The sequence below is a fragment of the Cygnus atratus genome, chromosome 5 (genome assembly GCF_013377495.2).
Source record: "Cygnus atratus isolate AKBS03 ecotype Queensland, Australia chromosome 5, CAtr_DNAZoo_HiC_assembly, whole genome shotgun sequence".
In the NCBI taxonomy this organism is placed as follows: domain Eukaryota; kingdom Metazoa; phylum Chordata; class Aves; order Anseriformes; family Anatidae; genus Cygnus; species Cygnus atratus.
Window position 1 is genome coordinate 42,855,374 of NC_066366.1, and position 17,931 is coordinate 42,873,304.

The 17,931-nt window shown below is 43.8% G+C and overlaps 1 protein-coding gene across 2 annotated transcripts in view; it reads right to left on the minus strand.

Annotated features, from left to right (window-relative positions):
- SPTLC2 (serine palmitoyltransferase long chain base subunit 2) overlaps window positions 1-17,077 on the minus strand; it is a 69,340-nt gene extending 52,263 nt beyond the window's left edge. The window contains exons 1-2 of one of the 2 annotated variants that reach the window (XM_035539697.2): window positions 16,937-17,077; window positions 6,425-6,619 (exon numbers count right to left, since the gene is read on the minus strand). In XM_035539697.2, coding sequence (XP_035395590.1) covers window positions 6,425-6,619; window positions 16,937-17,047 — 306 coding nt within the window. In that variant the 5' untranslated portion in view covers window positions 17,048-17,077. The remainder of the gene's footprint in view (window positions 1-6,424; window positions 6,620-16,936) is intronic. The other variant, XM_035539698.2, reaches the window with a different exon arrangement.
- Window positions 17,078-17,931: the final 854 nt, after the last annotated feature.

A 17,931-nucleotide genomic window follows, 5' to 3' on the forward strand; every position in this document is an offset into this window, starting at 1 on the left:
AACAAACCAAATTTAGCCAGTGTTGTCTCCTCCAGGGAATCACAAGTATATTCTTCCTCAAAGGCAGGCAGCATTTCTATGAGCTAAGATACACCAAAGGGCAATTATTTCTTCCATATTCCTTTACTTTACAGTTTGGCATCATTTCACGCATGTCATGTCTTCTCTGAAAGTCCTCTGTCAAATGAGCTTAACAGGGGTAGCTAGTCAGGTGATAAAGTTGTAATCCTACAGAAAGCCATTAATTTCCTGAAGTAGCTACACAGTTCTATCCTTCCTCACCTTCAGCATCTCACTGTCTCAGGTAGAAGGTTAGTTTCAAGCCTGAACCACTAAAAAACTTGGCCACTGCTACAATGGAGAAAAACACCTGGGTATCGAAAAACACATTCGAAATCTGCATATATGAAAAGTTACATTGCTACTGTACTCTGATACACAGTCCTGATATGCATGACAGTATTTGAGGCAATAGAGTGAAATCCTGACTCGTGACACAGAATCCAAATAGTTATCCAAAAGCATCCAACTCCGTTAGAGCATTTTATAGGGCTAGGGGAAGCAAAGAGGTTAAATAAAAATTGGCACATTAGAAGAACAATACTTGAGGGATTTGAACGTATTACATCTACTTATAAGCTACTGAAACATTTTAAACCATTTTCAGCTTTTCTTAACCACCCTTGCTTGACAATTCAGCTTTGCAGCAGTTATTCAAGCACACTATGTGACCCAGGAAATCAACTGAAACTTCATCCCAGGTTCTTGGCTAGGAGTGGAGGCTGGAAGTGAGTCATTGTACTAACTCCAGCAGGTACGCCTGGGCTGATACAGTCCAATCTCACCTCAGATTTCTGATCAGATAAAGTATGCTTTATTTTGAAAGCCAGGCTGACAAAGCAGGAAGAGTAACAAGCTCAGCTGGTGAGATAAAGATGATCACCCACAACAGGTTGACACCACCGAGAGATATAATGCAAGTAGGATCTTACAAGCCAACAGCATAACTTGAAACTGATTTAACTGTGAAGTAAGAGTTCTCTAAATCTCAGATTATCCTAAGGAAAAAAGTGTCTTAAAACTCAACAGAAATTCAAGGAGCAAGTTATGGGTAAGGGAACCAATGTCTAATACAGGATACTAGCCTTACTTTCTGGGGGTACCAGGGAAGCACCAAGATTATAGCAATGTGCTTTACGTGACGCATCAGCTTAATGTCTGCCCCTCCGTACATCCTCCCCTTCACCCCCAGCAATAAGCCACTCCCAGCTAGCTCTTATAAGAGGGTTCCTTGAAATAGGATAAACAGGTAGTGCCATCTTGGCATGAAGAAAAACTGAACTACCTGTTCCCTCAATAATCCTAATCCCACCGAGAGGTTTTCTTGACCCACGCAGTTGAGAACACAAAAACGGGAGATGGTAGGGATACTGTACCTTTGTAAACCACTACAGGCTTTCAACTACAGCAAACAAGCAGCGACTAACTGTCTGTATGCTTCTACAACTACTTTTCAGAAACAAGTTTGGAGTTTGAGAACCCTCTTTCAGAGCTGGCACACAGGGTCAGATGGTTTGCCTGCTGTTTGTTTGTTTTGGTGGGGCATTCCTGAGAGAGAGCAGCAAGGAGAATAGAAAAAAGGCCAGCTGAGTTCCTCATGGAAATCAAATATTTTCAAATCTTTCAACTACGAAAAAAAACATTTTGGGAAGGCAAAAATCTCTCAATCCATACTGTTTCAAATGTTTGGCATTTGTAACCACAGTGCTTTATTGCAACTAGGTGCTAGCTGCTCTGCTGGAAGCAATCACTGCTCCATTTAAATGATCTTCGGAGCTTATTGTTATTTATTCCATCAAGTTCTCATCCTATTCCCAATCCACCAGTCTTTGTAGCCAAAAAGAGATATCGACCTTAGGTGGAACTGCTTTATTTGGAGGAAAAACGTTCTAGGAGTAAGCTGATTCTTTGAGTAATCTTCCGAGTAACCATCCACTCAAACAACTGCAAAGGATATACTGTTCCCAAATTAGGGAGCAAAAGGAACATGTTCTTCCATCTGAAATGATACTAACACGGAGCTAAGAAATCCTAAACAGTTCTGTTCCTGTCAGTTGAAGCCTAGAACACATCCCACTTAGTAAAGTGACGCCAGATGCAGAAACCTAAGTATTAGCAATCTCCCAGAAGCCTGAAAGATACAGCAATTTCAAAAAAAAAAAAAAAAAGAGTGAAACAAGGGAAATACAAAAGTTCTCCCTTGAGGATGTAGCACCTTAGCACAGGTGATTTGTAAACCCAAGATTTCATCATATTGTAAATTAATACTACAAATGAAGGTCATAATGAGGGCTTTGTAACCATTAGCTTGGGGCATGGCAACATGCAAATGCAGCGATTATGTTGCTTTTATAGCCAAGTTCTCTCGGCATTGCACCTAAGCTAACAAATGGTGCTATGAGCACCAGCAAGGCTTATCTGCAATTCACATAAAGCATTCCCTGATAATACAAAACGAGCTCTGAATGGAAGTCAAGTCAACACTTACAACAAACTTCAGACTTCTGAAAGGAAGCAGAAATACTAGTTCTATCTCCTGCTACGTGAGTCAGGAAAACGTGGAGCAACAACTGTGGGTAGCCTTTGTATCCTCAGTGGGCCTACAACGAGCTGTACAGATGCTAAGACAACACTGAGGCAAAGGACTCCAGCTTACTGCCCCTAAGATACTTGTTCACAGGAATCCCGCTGAAGACCCCAAATGAATCACAGAATGCTAGAAGTACGTTCTACATTGGCAAGAAACCTCTCCACGCTCAGAGTTAGCACTCTCATTTAGATATTTGCTCCCATATACAACATATACAATGTAATCAGTAAGGAAATCAGACTGGGATAAATGTAAAAGCGGCTTTCATCCTACCTGTAAACACTACGAGCACAGCAAGTGAGAAGGTTATGACTAAGCATTAGGTTAAACTGGATATGCATAAACAGACTCCAGGGTAATTGAGAACTGTTAATCTTTCCACTCACCCGTGCCTAAAAGAGGCTGATAATGTTTCTGACAGGATGTGCTACATAACAGGGGGTTCCAGGAAAAGCCCAGCTGGATAGGTTTTAAATGAAGCCAAAACCCATCAAAGACTAATTCCTGGAAATCCGTACTAGCAAAGCCTGTTCCTTTCTACATTTTTGTGTATCGTTGGTGAGTGAATATTAGTTTTTCTAGAATCACTCATTGCAATGCACTGCTGTCTAATAAATAACAAGGAATTTACCCACTGTCAGAGACAGTCCCAATATAAACCTGTTAGAAAGCCTATTCTTTAAGTTAGTCCCATCCACTTTCATTTTTTAGTTCTGGTACACATGCTGTTAAGTGACTGTTTAAGGAAGGATTTGCTCTACTGAAACGAAGCACCCTCCAAAACATACAAAAACTGAAGGGTGTTTTTTTTTTAAATGTTTGTGTTTTTTTTTTTAACACCACATTTTACACCTAAGCTTACTCTATGCTGTACACTGCAATCACTTTCAGGAATACACCACAGAACACCGACATACTTCAGTTCCATAACTTTCAGGACCAGTTCATTCAGCCCCGTATGAAATCCATCCTCACACTACGTAATTTAGTTCTGCTCACACAAAACATCTTTGCACACTGTTCATTTACAGTTACTCTCAATGGCTTTGCTTTGAACTCTTCAACTACAAAGTAATTTAAGAATTATTTCAGAAAGCTAAAGCTAACCCTTTTGCCTGATACTTAGGAAAAACAATTAGCTAGCTCTTTAAAATTTATGTACGAAAAATGTTGCTTTCCACACAGAGGTTACAAATCTGCCAGACACTACTTCAGAACAACTGCAGGGCTCCTCTGAACTACATGTATTTAAAAAAAAGTTTTTTAAGTAATTTTATGCACATTGGTATCTATTTCCTTACTAAAAGATGATTGGGCTGTCAGCCAGCAGCTTGATAGATTCAAATATTTGAAAATCAGGACAAACTGTTTCAAAAGAAGTCATTGAGCACCCTCCTATACCAAAATAAAACCTGGCTCCCACACTAGATACACTGCAACAATTCATATGCAGGCAAACAAAGCTCAAAGCACCGAAGTGTGAGGTTAAGTGCTGCAGGTTCTGGATCTCACATGATCAATTTGCTGTTTGTCCAATATTGGAAACAGCTGTTCCTACCTAAGCACTAGAAGCTTGAGTTAGGGAAGTACACTACACTGGGATTTCTTCAACACCAAAACTCTTCTGTACAGGATTTCCCATTTTTCACTCTGCTGCAGTATTCACTGAGCTACTCATGACATACCACACAGCAAACAGATTCTTCAGATAAAAAGCTCTTCTCACTAGATCCGTCCATGGAGATCCTACGGACAAAACAAGAACAGAACACACGTAGCTCTTCCCTGCAAGCCATGATCCACAGACAAAGGGTTTCAATTCATCTGTCCAGGAGGTATGCTTGTTAAACAAATCTTTCAGGTGAGGAAGCAATACTAAGATTTCTTTACAAAGGAAAAAAAGGTTAAGACTATATTTCTTTTAGAACTAGGAAAATCAGTTGCTAACAAACTCTTTGCTTGTGTCATGTGTGACAGTCTTTATGGAGAGCCTCACATCAATAATATACCCCCAAATTACAACTGCTGCCCGAGGTCTCCTCCTCATGACTGCTCTCACAGAAAAGGGCTACTGTAAGCAGGATTGCACCATACGTGTTTGTAACACAACAAGCATTTAACCAAAATACAATAACTACCGTATAGAGTAACTGATCTAATTTGCACCAACACCCTCAGCTGGCCCTTTCAAATCCTCAGGTACCATGAGTATGAGCCAACATTTCAACTTTTATTCTGATATCTAGCCTTGGTATATTTCTACAGCTGTTTACTCTTTTCTGTTTCTATTTCTAGCTTACACATACAAAAATACAGTGTCTCAGGTGATATAAAACAAAGTAGCTGAAACGAATTTAAAGAACACATCAAGTTACAGAGATTTAGCTAGCAATGCTTATTCAGATACTGTAACTGCTATAACAGATCAAGATTTTACTTCCTGATTCCAGAAGTCAGTTTTGGAAATAGTGTCAATTTAACTTCCTGTACTGTTAATGAACATGTAGTATCTATTCTTCATTAAATTCCTATAAGGATGTTTCTGTTTTGGAATTAAGTGCCTTACTATGAGTCAGCTTAATTCCACCTCACAGTACTTACACAAAGAAGCTGTGAAACGATTTTAGGCATTGGTTGCTTTACTGTATCTTAGCTGATCTACCATAATATAATGTCAACTTCACCCCAGTGCTGCCTCCAAAAGGAGTCTTGTCTTTTCTCCTCCACCCTCCCATCCATAGTTATTTGTTTGCATTCCTGACCTGCCTCCCCCCACCCTTATTTTCTGATAGCCAACTGCTCGCGTGGCCACCCAGAGAACCAGAAACCAGCAAGCGAAAATCGGACTGCCTTAAAGTTTATAAGCCAGATCAGTTCCCCAAAGAGGCTGAGAAAACCAGAACCCCAATGAGCTAGAGTAAGCCTATCCACTCCACTTCAGGAACAAAGCTCACTGGTATTCACACTATGCTAAGAGGGCTCACACAGAGTTAGCAGGAAATGCCTTGTGAACTGCAAGTTTAAATGGCAGCTTTTTAACTGTAACCTCAGTGGGGACTAGAGTGGGGACTCTAAAAATGATTTTAAACAACATAAAATTATTTATCTCAGACTAACTGCTGGAGCTGGCAAGACCTTTTACCTGGTAACAGCAGCTCTCATTAATAGTTTTTTTTTTTTTTAAATGCTATCATTAAACCAAGAGTCAGTACCTCTAATTACTTATTAGCTAACCCACTAGTAGTGTCTTGGACCTCATGTGAGTTTAAGATCACCCAGCTTGTGCTCAGGTTCTTACACACAAGATTTTCTTTGCAACTACTCAAGCTAAAGAGAATTAATAGCATGTTTCCAAATCAAAACAGATGGCTACCAGAGCAGCATTAGAAAGCCTCCCACTGCTGTGAAACTCAAACCAGATCACAGAATCGTCTAGGTTGGAAGATCCTTCAAATAGCACTTCTGTAGCTGCTGGTGCTGGCAGATCAAGTCTCTCTCTTCCTCAAACCCTTGTTTCTGCTGCTCTCAGTATGCTGATGTAACTGTTGATACAGCTTTGCAGTGAAGCAGACAACGTAACTGGTCCACCAAAAAATAACCCAACTCAAACACATTTTTGTATAACAACACACCACTAGTAGCATAACATATTGGGTATTTAGAAGATAAGGAAAACAGCAGAAAACAGAGCAATACTGCTCTACAAAGAAATACTTGAACTGTAGCCTCAGCCACACAATGTCCCACTAAACATTGATATTTCCCAGTGGTTACCTTTTGTTCTTCTCTTTCTATTGCGTTTTGACACTTCTCGATCTTCCATTGCCGCATGAAGTCTCGCAGATACCCAAAGAGAGTGAGAACACCATAGCCTACGTAGGTCAGCACAGCAACCAACATCGGTGTTTCTTCAAAAGCTTCATTGAAAGGCCTTTTGTATAATCCTCCATTGTGCACAACATGATTTACCTAAAGCAAGAATGCAAAGAGAGGTACTTGTGAGATACTCATTAACGAAACATCCGGCAGGCATTTCTGAGTAGTCACTCTGATGGGTTCCAAGTTGTGCATTCCCCCTGCCCGTCTCAAAGCCCTTCCAGCTAGGTCCAGTTGTTATTAACAAACACTATCAGCCCCCATACACAAGGTTGCTGTGACAAAGCCTCCTCGTCCACCAAGTTTTGATATAACCAAAGTCACAGAAGGGTGAGACTTCCCAGACATACTGCAGAGAAAACACAATCAAAAAATCCAGAAATAGTAATGAACAGTTTTATTAAGCTAAACAATGCATTCTCAGGATTATGAAAACTGAAAAACTAACTGGACAGTATCAAACGAGACTCTACTTGAGAAACCTACATTACTGCAAGAAAACAAGTATCATCTGTGTGTCTCCATAGCCTTAGCCTAAAGATGCTGACGTAAATGCTGCCCTCATCCATGTGGCGGACATGTCAGACAAAATGTCATTGTGTACAGGCTCCACATTGCATATATGTCAGCACCCAGAACAAAGAAAGGCTTTCTGTGCCAAGTACACACTACAAGTGTGTATGACCACAAGTCATCTTGTTACTTCAATACTACCTCCTGAAAATAAGAACTTGACCTGTTGTATAATACATGGGCATCTCAAGTACGATCACTGCAATGTATCTTATTTGAGACTATTCCAGAAAAATCTCTGCAGCTACAAGGCTCACTCGACATAACGTTGGGGTGGGAAAAAATGTCATAGTGTTAACTCATTCAAAGAAACAAATTAAAAATCCAGATCTACTAAGTGGATCAAAACCAAGAAACCTTGCCCTAGATGCACATTGCTACGTGTATTTCGAAGTTACAGAACAACCACCCTATCATAGAACAGCTGTGTGTGAAACAACACAGTCCAAGATATAAATCCCCTACTTCCAGCAAAGCTGGGAAGTCTTACTCCTTGCAGAACAGATTTATTTATTTTTGCCAGTACTACCTGGCAGAAGTCATAGCCATTTCCCTAAGCCTAGGAATCTAGACAGATTAAGACTACTTACTGGCATATAATTCTGTAACTTTACGGTGTCCAAATACATTATGAAGGGTGTTGCCAGATGTGGATAGGAATAGCTGGAAGCCAAGATCAGCTTCAATAAATGCCTATATTAACAGCATGCTGAGAAGATGGCTGGGACAAGGATTTACATCGGACGCCACTTGAATTTCTCTGGACTGTACTCAAAATGCAGTTTATAGCCAAATGTAAGAAGAAATGTATTTTTTAAATATTCCAGCCAAAGAAACATCAACACCTATGGAAGAGGATAGTCTTAAATACATCAGGAAAGGACAACAGCAGAGTGAGGGGTGGGGGCCAGCAGAACAACCTAAGTTACTCTCCCACCGCATCCACACTATTATCACATGGGAAAGGAAGCCAGAGTTGTACTAGCCTCTCTAACAGCTAGGAACCAATGAAAGTGCACACACTTGTTTGCCTAACCACACACCACATTATTTGAAAACCAGCAACTGTTCATCCCAGATGCTGAAGCAAGTCTGCATTTCAAGCCTGGTATTACTATCTCGAACATAGTTTTCCAGAAGCCAGGGTCTGCTCTTAAGACACAATTATGCTATAGCTATGCAGTCAAGAATTGAGCAACAAACTGCAATGCCACCTTTCCCCCAGTAGTCATTTCTGCCTCTTCCCCTTTGCCAATACACATCGAGATAGCAGCAGAGCAAAATCAAGTTTCAGTCCCAGTTCAGTCACTGGGGTTGTGCAGGTTTGGAATTGGGGCATGCACGGAAACAATACAGCAAAGACACCACGGGAGCATCTTTTAGCAGCAGCACTCGTGCCAGATGTAAATAGCTAAACTAAAAATAACTGATGTGCTTTGAGGCAGGGTTTAATACTGAAGTATCTTTAAAACCATACTGCCTACAGTGGTGGCTTAAGTTCAAAACTTTCGAACAGGTGTAGGAACCACCAAGCTTACCACATTTCAGCTAAGACGAAGGCAGTTTAAAGGTCTTTAATCAAGGCCACAGCTTCATAATATGCCTTCCTCGGGAACAGTGCCAACCAAAAGGATCTCCCCTGTCCCACTCGCTTCCACCTTGAGCCATCTGCATTGCTCATCTTGCACAACTAAGGCTAATCTGATTTTCAGCGTAGCATCCCTTCAGTACTGAACTGATCCAGGCTGGATATACAATGATTTGCAGAGGGCTATTTATTAGATCCAAGCAACCTTCAGGCCACAAACTCATTCAACAGCTCTCAACATACAAGAATCAACAGCTGTTAAGGGAACAGGAAGGGCAGAAGCAGCATGACAACCAACAGACTTGGTGACGCAACACTGCAAAGGAAAACTGATGAAAGCTCTCTCTTCACTATTACTCTCGAGATCCCTCAACTGTATCGCTACAGCTCCAATTCATGAAGCTGTAGAATTTTACCACATCCAGACCTGAGAAAGATCATGCAGCAAAGCTCCACGTTACTACAGTCTCACAGCTTGATGAATTACAGACGAATTTTGATTCCTCGCATTGCCAGACTAGCCTGCGAACAGCAGCTACTTGGAGGAGACATATGACATGTCTACGAGGAGCTGATTTCTGGATGTGCAGACAGACAAATGGTAGTGACTACTTCTCAAATTACTTAGCATCTAATAGAGATCACATCAAGGCTTTTAATGTCTTTCACAGGTAAGTGGAAGTTCACCTGGAAGAGATGAAAGGTTATAACCTAAGGGTATGCACCTGAGGTTAATTACTACCAAAAATTAGCTACTATAAAAATAACGTATATAAAACGCAGTTTTAATCAGAAAAAAGTACGTAAATATTATTTTTTCCAGTTCTTTAGAGGTGCCTCTGCTTGTGGAAAATGCTAAAACTAAACAAGCTTTACATTGCCAAAAGTAACATTTCACTGAGAAATATCCTTTTGGGAATATCTCTGTTGATTCAACACATACTCAAATCTATTTCACCTCTTGGTATTCTTCCACCAGTGTGCTTGTACATCCTTATACTCTTGTATCAGCTACAAGATAAGCTGGGAAACATCTGTGCTATCATATCTGAATTAAATGTTAAAGAAATACTCTGAATACAATTATGTGGACTCTTCATGAAGCATATAATGACTGTACATACACTGTGGAACTGCCTGTAGAAGAGATGTTCATAGCCACCTTTTAGGTACAAGCCTATTTGTTCAAGAATGCTTTAGAAGTCCATGTTAGCCTTCAAAAGCTTACATGCTACGAGCTCCAAGTGTGCTGCAAAGATGAAGCACATTCAGTTTCAGAGACCAAGAAAAAAGACAGGTACAGATTAGTTTCAGAAAAAAAAGAGTTGCAAGATTAAGACTTTTATGGCTTCAGCAAATAAACCTTATCATAGCAAAGCAAACCACGACCTTTGAGCAAGAATTTACTGCACATTTAAGTGGAGACGACAAAGTCAGTGTTCATCTATGCGTGTGGTTCAAAAAAGCAGGTATATGCTCACATAAATGTATGTTTCCTGGGGTAACACTGCCCAGACATACGTACACCAAAGAGCACCATCCCATTAAGTAACTCAGCTGCAAGAGAAAAATCAGAGCACCAGGCAGCTGGTCACGGAACGCAGCAAAGAAAGGGCATCCCAAATCAGCTGCAGGTAATGCCTGTGCTGCTCCAAGCTTTGGGGGAAAACAAACCCCAGGAAACAATATTATTGCCAACAATTACTGAGGAGCAGCATCACATAGCTACAGCCAGAAAGAATTGCGTTTGTGGTCTAAGCTGAACACATCAGTGCACCTAATAATAATCATCTCCCCAGCCTGCTGACAAACAGCTCCAACTCACAAGGCACTACAAAACTCACTTCAGATCTGGTTCATCCTATAAATGAGAATCCCTACAAGTAGCGGGATAGTATCTCTGGTACAAAGGGTGGGATTGTGGCTGTGCACACGCGGCGCAAGTACACCTAAACTCACGTTCTTGCCCAACTACTGCACAAAGCTGTACGTTAAACAGCCTCCAGACAGCATCAGATCTTGCAGTGCCTTCAGCCAGGGGATCAAGCTGGGAATCAGATTCCAGCTCCACACAGACAGAAAAGCATTTTCTGCCTGTCTCAAGTTATTCAAATTATTTTATGACAAGTATAAAAATATCACGTGTAATAATCTTACTGCGCTATCTCTTACAGTTACCTTAGCATGATTACAGGCCATCTGACATCAGGGACAGAACGGTGTCACCTACACAAAACAGTTCCCATTTAGCCACCCCACCAAGCATAAATTCACAACTAGATATGTAGCTAATCACAAGCTTAACCAATTACAACCTCTGCTATCTTACCAGATGTGCAGACAACTCTAACTGTTATCGGGGTTATGAGAAAAATGCAAACAATAAAAAGCAGTTAACAGAAAGCTTGTTTTTACTTGTGCCTTGCACTAGTTTCCTTCGCCCAGATTCAGTTAGATCTTCAGAGAAGGAGCACCGTACCACATGTCATGGATTTACGAAGTGGGTATAAGGAATCCAGCGAACAGATACAGACTTCAGCATTATACTCCCACTGCCAGCAGCCACGACAGGTCCCACACAAAGCTGGCGTTATTCTGAGCCTGACTTTCTGCTTGTTAAAAGCGCCTTTCTGAAAGCCGATAGGAAAAAGGGGTTTCAGTGTATTTGTTATACCTGCGTCAGCAGCCAGCTCGGCTGAGAGCTAACTCTAAACAAAGCCCGCACAGTACCAGTGGGCAGATGCACGGGAGCGCCCAGAAGGCAAGCACTCAGACCGAGGGCAGGTCACCGTGCTGAACCTCCAGCAGCATTGCAGCAGCTTTGTCAGAAGACAAAAGCCTTGCGTAAACACGGCAACACATGTGGACACTACGGCAGACAACAGAAACAGGATTTGATCTAGGAATCTTTTACATGAAGTTGCTTATTAAAAGCATCTGCCAAGCTAAATATCTCGTAGAGCAGGCACGTACTTCAGGGAGAGCAGATGTCACCAGTGCAACACGCAGGAAGAGTGATGGTTATGCTGCTAACCTGGGCAAACCACAATGTGCTGTGTTAAGGAGACTCTTCTATTTCTCGCTGCAAGGAAAAACAGTCTGATGAACCTGGTAGACTTGATGTAAATACCTTAGAAGGTATATTTATGCTGGAACACAACTTAGCACAGCTCTAATTAAAATTTAGTAGCTTCTCATTAACACACACAACACATACTGCAGGAATTTTACTAGCAGGCTTACACCTTCTGTTTTTAGGTGCATGATCTGGAATACTGCTTCCAAGTGTTGATTGCTTTTTTGTCAAAGATTCCTGCCAACTACAGGGAACACACGGAAAAACACTGAATGCACCTCTCCTCTAGGATGCATCTCTGCTGTCACAAGCAGTCACGTTGATTAAAAAGAATTACGAGAATCAATCACTAAAGGAACTACAGCATTAAGCGATCGCTCCCCATAGGCAGCTACATCTAAGGTATTACTGTATTCCGTGGTAACTTCTTCCTGTCACCTCCAGTCCCTTTTCTTGTGCTGCTTTGTTCTTTGATTTCAGATCTCAAACTGCTGCAAGGGTAAAAACACTAAAATGTGTTCGCTACCAAAATTAGAAGGCACTGCTCTGAAACACATTTAACCCTTCAAAAAAAGTCCCAGGAGGGAAACTTGTTTTACAGAACAGACTTTAGCACTCTAACGTATTCCTAATTAAATATTTGTTCTTGTTAGTAGGTATTATCAAGTATTTTGGCTTGCAAGTATTGATTCCCAATGAATTCCTCACTCCTTTGATAACTAAGATGTACTTGCCACATCCACACAAACAGGAACAATCTTCGTAACTGAGCATATGATACAGGTACCTTAATTACCTTAAATCTGGAACATTACCTCAGCTGGTATGTTCAATTGATTTGAGGTGTACAGCATGTTGATAATGACTGAATGTATATATATATATATATTTTTTTTTTTTTAAGAGTGCAGTTTACAATGAAGACTTTCAAAGACAGAAGTCCAGTGGTTCACTAACAGACCAAGCCATAGGCTCTCAGGTACCTCTGAAAGCGTTCTTAAAGTTCATTAAAACATACTCTCGTTTTTTTGTTGGTGGTGGGTTTTTCGTTTTTGTTTTTCTTTTTTTCCTTTCTCCAAACATGAGAAGTTCAGGAAGTGGTGGGTTTTAAACTCCTGCTTCTTCAACTATAAGACGACTTCAAGGTTGCACTTTTCAACTAAACATAGTTTTGTTTTGTTTTTCCTAGAAGTGATTTCTTAATGAAGGTCAGTAGTTACATCCCCAGCTTCAACAAGGCCTTCAATGTTTCATGCCCCTACTAGAGAAAAGTCAGTAGATAATTGAGATAAAGCTTTGTTTTTTTTTTTTTTTGTCAACAATTGGAAAGCATGACATTTAGGAACACATAAATAGCTTTTGCTGTACAATTAGGAAAATACAATGTATTACATGATGACATCACTAAAGTAGGTACACTAACAAAAAGTGAACTTGCATATATTTACAATTTATTTTAGCATTTAAGACTTATCACTAGCCTAATTTGAAATGACAGTCCCAATATAATTGAACGATCTTAACATTTTATCCAAACTGGTTTTCCAGTAACACACACTCAAATGTAGGAGAAACCAGCCACACCAGCAGCTACCACAAGTGTTGGTTCCTATACCAGGACAGATACACAAATTTTCAAACACATTTGACAATGACACTACATCTACTAATTTAATATGATGGCTTCTAATTTTCATTTAACCAGCTAAATATTGTGCAGCTATTCCTTTCACAAAGGCTCAGCCTTTTATAATTAAATTTGGTATTAGAGAAGTATCCTCATGTACAGATAGGCTTTTTCAGAAACACAGTTTTATCAATTAAAACCATGTGAAGGAGATCCCAGTTTTTTCTAGGTCAGCCAATTTTCCACTCAGTTCAGTTTTCTGTTACTGATGCACTACTCGCAGTCAATCAAAAAGCCAAGCAGGAGGCAGAAAGTAGTAATTTCTTTCTTCGGGCCTGACGCAAGCCTCAGCCTTTAGCCTTAGGCTAAAATCCCTAAGGCATACATTTTTACAGGGGTTCAAGGATTAAATGCTATGTCTAAACTTCGGCATACTCTCCTGCAATCCATCTATCTGTGCTGTCACGGAATAACCCAGGTTGGAAAGAGCCTCCAGGGGCCACCTCGTCCAACCCCCAGCTCCAAGCAGGTTGCTGAGAGCCATGTCCAACCTAGACTTGAACTCCTCCAAGGATGGACAGTCTACCACCTCTCTGCTACACTCCTCCTCCTATTTTCCTGCTTTCATGGAAATAATATTTGTTCTCCTGTCTAGTAAAAGTTTCCCATTCTTCCAAAAGACATCCGTTGGTTCTCATCCCATTGCCACGCAATTCCAAGGAAGTCTAGCACCATCTTCTCTACATCCTTGACCTAAATAGGCCTAAATGGGCAGCAGGGAACCTTGAGGCCGAGCAAAGCCTGCCTCTCTCAGCCTCTATTCATGTGCTCCAGCCTCCTCAGCTTCTTGGCAGTCCCCCAGTGGATTCAGAGGTTCATGCAGATATGTCACTGCCTTTCTAGGGAGCTTAAAACTGGTCACAGTACTCAATGCGGTTTCACTTCCTTGTGAATAAGTTTATGAAATTTAGTTAAGATACAAGGCTTTTTTTTTTCCTGTCTGTCATAAGTACTTGCAATTTATACTTGCACAGACACTTGGAAAAAAAACAGAATTCTGTACTCCAATTCCTTTCTATATTAGTGCACAGGGCAGTTAATCAAAATCGTTATCTTATCATAGCCTTCATCTGAAGTAAGGTTTATTCACATCGCTGCCGTCATTAACTCCCTGTAATGAGAAAAACTTCCTGTATTTGTTGCACGCAGCTTCATAAGCACGTTCTCCCAAAGAAGTCACGCTCAGTCTGACACCAGCCAAAAGTGTCTATAAAACCAGGACGAAGCCAGCATCCCACTGCCCCCTGAATCATCTCAGGAGACGAGCCTACAAGTAATCAGCCTGTTCTCTTAAAAAGCACACACACAGATCGCAGGACAGCGAAAGCTATTTTCAGCACGTACACAACAACATTTTCAGAAAAAAATCCATGCTGCTGTTTTTAATAGCTGTGAAAATTCAGGATGTGTAACAGCTTTAAAGGAAAGCAACTCCGTCCTCCTCCTCTCTTTAAACCAAACTATTCCTTCCCTTCCTGAGGAAGTAGTATGAAACTCTGTTTACTAAAGGACGTGTACAATAAGTATCTGGAGATTGCTCCAGCAGAGCACTCGAAGACCTTCCAGAATCATCAAGGAATTTACAAGTTGTTTGTATCACTCCAGCTCCTATGTGACTGACTTGAAGATAGCGTGCACAACAGAAAATAAGAACTTGAGAACTAAACCCTACGTTCCAACTATTTGTTTAGTTTAAGATTATTTCTTCTCCAAGTTCTACAAGTATAATAGAAGCCATTCTAACAAGAGAAGCTCAATTAAGACGCCTAAAAAAACATATTACTGAAATTCTGTTCACAGTAACAGGCAGATTGCTGTAAGTTATCATGGAAAATAAGGGCACCTTGTCCTGTTCAACATGCCCCAATCTCCCTATTCCAACAGGAACTTATTTATTCAACGAAGTCTTAAAAAAATATTATCTGTTTGCTTCAGAGCAAAACACTGCATTGGAGAAACACATTCCAGTCCCAAATTGTATTGCAGGAAGAAACAGCAATTTTGCCTTCACTCTATTATTCCCACAAGTGCCTCAATAGATCCCAAATAGCATTTCTCCAACAGACCAAAGGACAGAAGAAGCAGAATCACGCGCAGCTTGGAGAGGTAACTTCATTGTTCTTCTACTTGACTTTCCTTCTCTTGGCTGAGTTCATTTCCTCCTGTCAGGACAATGCCCTTTGGGATGTCAGGCCCCCATCTCACACGGTGTGGTAGGTGTCACATGGCACTACAACAGTTTTGAACCCACTCATAAGTTACTACTTTTCCTAATTATGCACTTCCTTAACTGTACACAGAGTCAGAAACAAGTTACTCACTTTTTTTGAGCGTCCCACAATTTTTAACCGCTAGGTAGTTCTTTGACCTGCTCTAACAAAGGTGCCTACAGTGAGGTTGTTGCGCTCGCTGCATTTGAATTTCTACAGAGATGAACTGTTTGCAGAATCAAAGTAATCGGAACGCAGGACTTCCCAGGAAAGGAGGAGAAAGAGCTGTTGTTTAGCTCAGCATTTCAACAGAAGGGTTTCTATATGCTGAAACCCTAACTTCAAATTGTTCCTCTCCCAGCCACTGCTGGTATTTCATTAATCTCCAAGGCAGCCAAAGTCAGCTCCTGCGCGGTTTTGGTAGGCGGCAGGTTCCCCTCTCCTCTTACCAAGGGAAATGAGCAGCACTTCAGACCCCAGCAGGGGACAAAGTAACGCAGCCTACATTAAGGTGAACATTTTCACCCTCTTCCGTTCACGCCAGAATAGCGGTAAAGGGCCAGTGGAGTCTCTCACCACAGCGGGAACTGTGAGGACAACCTGAAACCTGTGGCGTAAGAATAATTCACTGGCACCTAAACTTTTATATATAGAGAAAAAAAATCTAGTAAGACTTACTCTAGTGACTTACAGCAGAGATGCCCTAGGTAGGGTTAAGCACATTTTTTCACATTGTTTAAAACAGGCAAAGCCTCCCCGCCCCACGAAGCCCTCCAGGCGGACACAGTGAGGTACTGTCCCCTATCTCAGCTACACTCTCACAGGCTCCAGGCTTTTCGGGACACATCACCCGCGTTTGCAACACTTCCTTGTACCAGTGCCTTCCCTTCCCCTTCCCACCAACCCGCTCGCGTTATCTCCATCTCCCATCTCTTCTCGCCTCTCTCAGGAGCCCAGGCACAGGCGTTCTTGCACAAGCATCACGTCCCCCTCGGTCCTTACTTTTCTCTCTTTTCCCCACCCATTCGGGACGGCGCCCACACGCGCGAGCTGCCCCCGAGGCACTTAACGACCGTCCGCTCGGCAGCCCCCCGCTCCCAGCGCTGTGCGACAGCGCCGCAGAAGCGCCGTGCCCTCGCAGGACGCCCCCCACCACCACGGAAGCCCCCGGCGGGGCTCCCTCGCCGTGGCGGGGCCGCCTTCCCCCGCCCGCTCCCTTCCCCCCCCGGTGCCTCCCAAACCCGCTCCCTCCTCCGGTGCCCGGTGCCGCACCCACCTGCGTGCCGGGCAGGCCTCGCACGAAGCCGTTGCGGAGCGCCCCGTGCCCCGCGCCGCAGCCGTTAGCGCGGGGCTGGGCGCCCGCTGCCGCCCGCCCGGGCCGCTCCATGCCCGCCGCCGCCTCCCGCGGAGCTCCCGCAGCCGCCGCGCCCCGGCCGGCCCCGCCGCGCCGCGCCGCACCGGAAGCGCGAGCGCCCGCCGCCTCGGCCAATCAGCGGCGGGGGCGTCACGTGAGGGGCGGGGCCTCGCGGGGAGGCGGGGGAGCGAGCGGGGAGAGGGAGGCGGGGCTCGCCGCGGGGGGGGGCGGGGCCGGCGGGGAGCGGGCCAATGAGGAGCCGTGCGCCCTTCAGGTGGGGAGGGGGGAAGGGGCTCGCCCCGCCTCGGAGGGGAGGCGGAGCCGGAGGGAGAGCGCTGCCCAATCAGCTGGCGGAGACGGAACCGGGAACGGAGGGAAGGGGACGAGCTAGCCAATCGCGGCACGGCGGCGGAGGGAAGGGGGCGGGAGCGGGCAGAGGGCTCCGTCCAATGGGAGGAGGGAGGAGCGGGGCGGCAGCCAATGGGCGGGCGGCAGGGCGGGGCGGGGCTGGGCGTTGGGCGGTGGCGGCGGCGCGTGAGGTGCCACAACGGCCGCGGGGCCGGGCGCGGCCGGAGGGGCGTCTGTCGGTCCGTGTGTCTGTCAGTCAGGCCGGGTGTCCGTCAGGCCGGCCGCCCGCCCGCCCGCTGCCTGCCGTCAAGGGGCCGGGGCCGCTCTGGGCCCTCAGGGTTCGGGCTGAGGCCCAGGCCCAGGGTCCGGGCCCGTTGAGGTCCGGCTGTCGGCCGTTAGCGGCCCCAGCGGCCGAGCTGCGGGCACGGCTGCAGGCAGCGGGGTTGGCCCTGGGCTTGAGGGCCGGCCCTGCTCCGCCGGCACCCCCGGGAGCTTGGAGACGGCCCCCGTGTGGCTGGGGAGGCCAGCGCTGGGTATCCTAAATGCCACGTTTAGTTTGGGGTAAATAA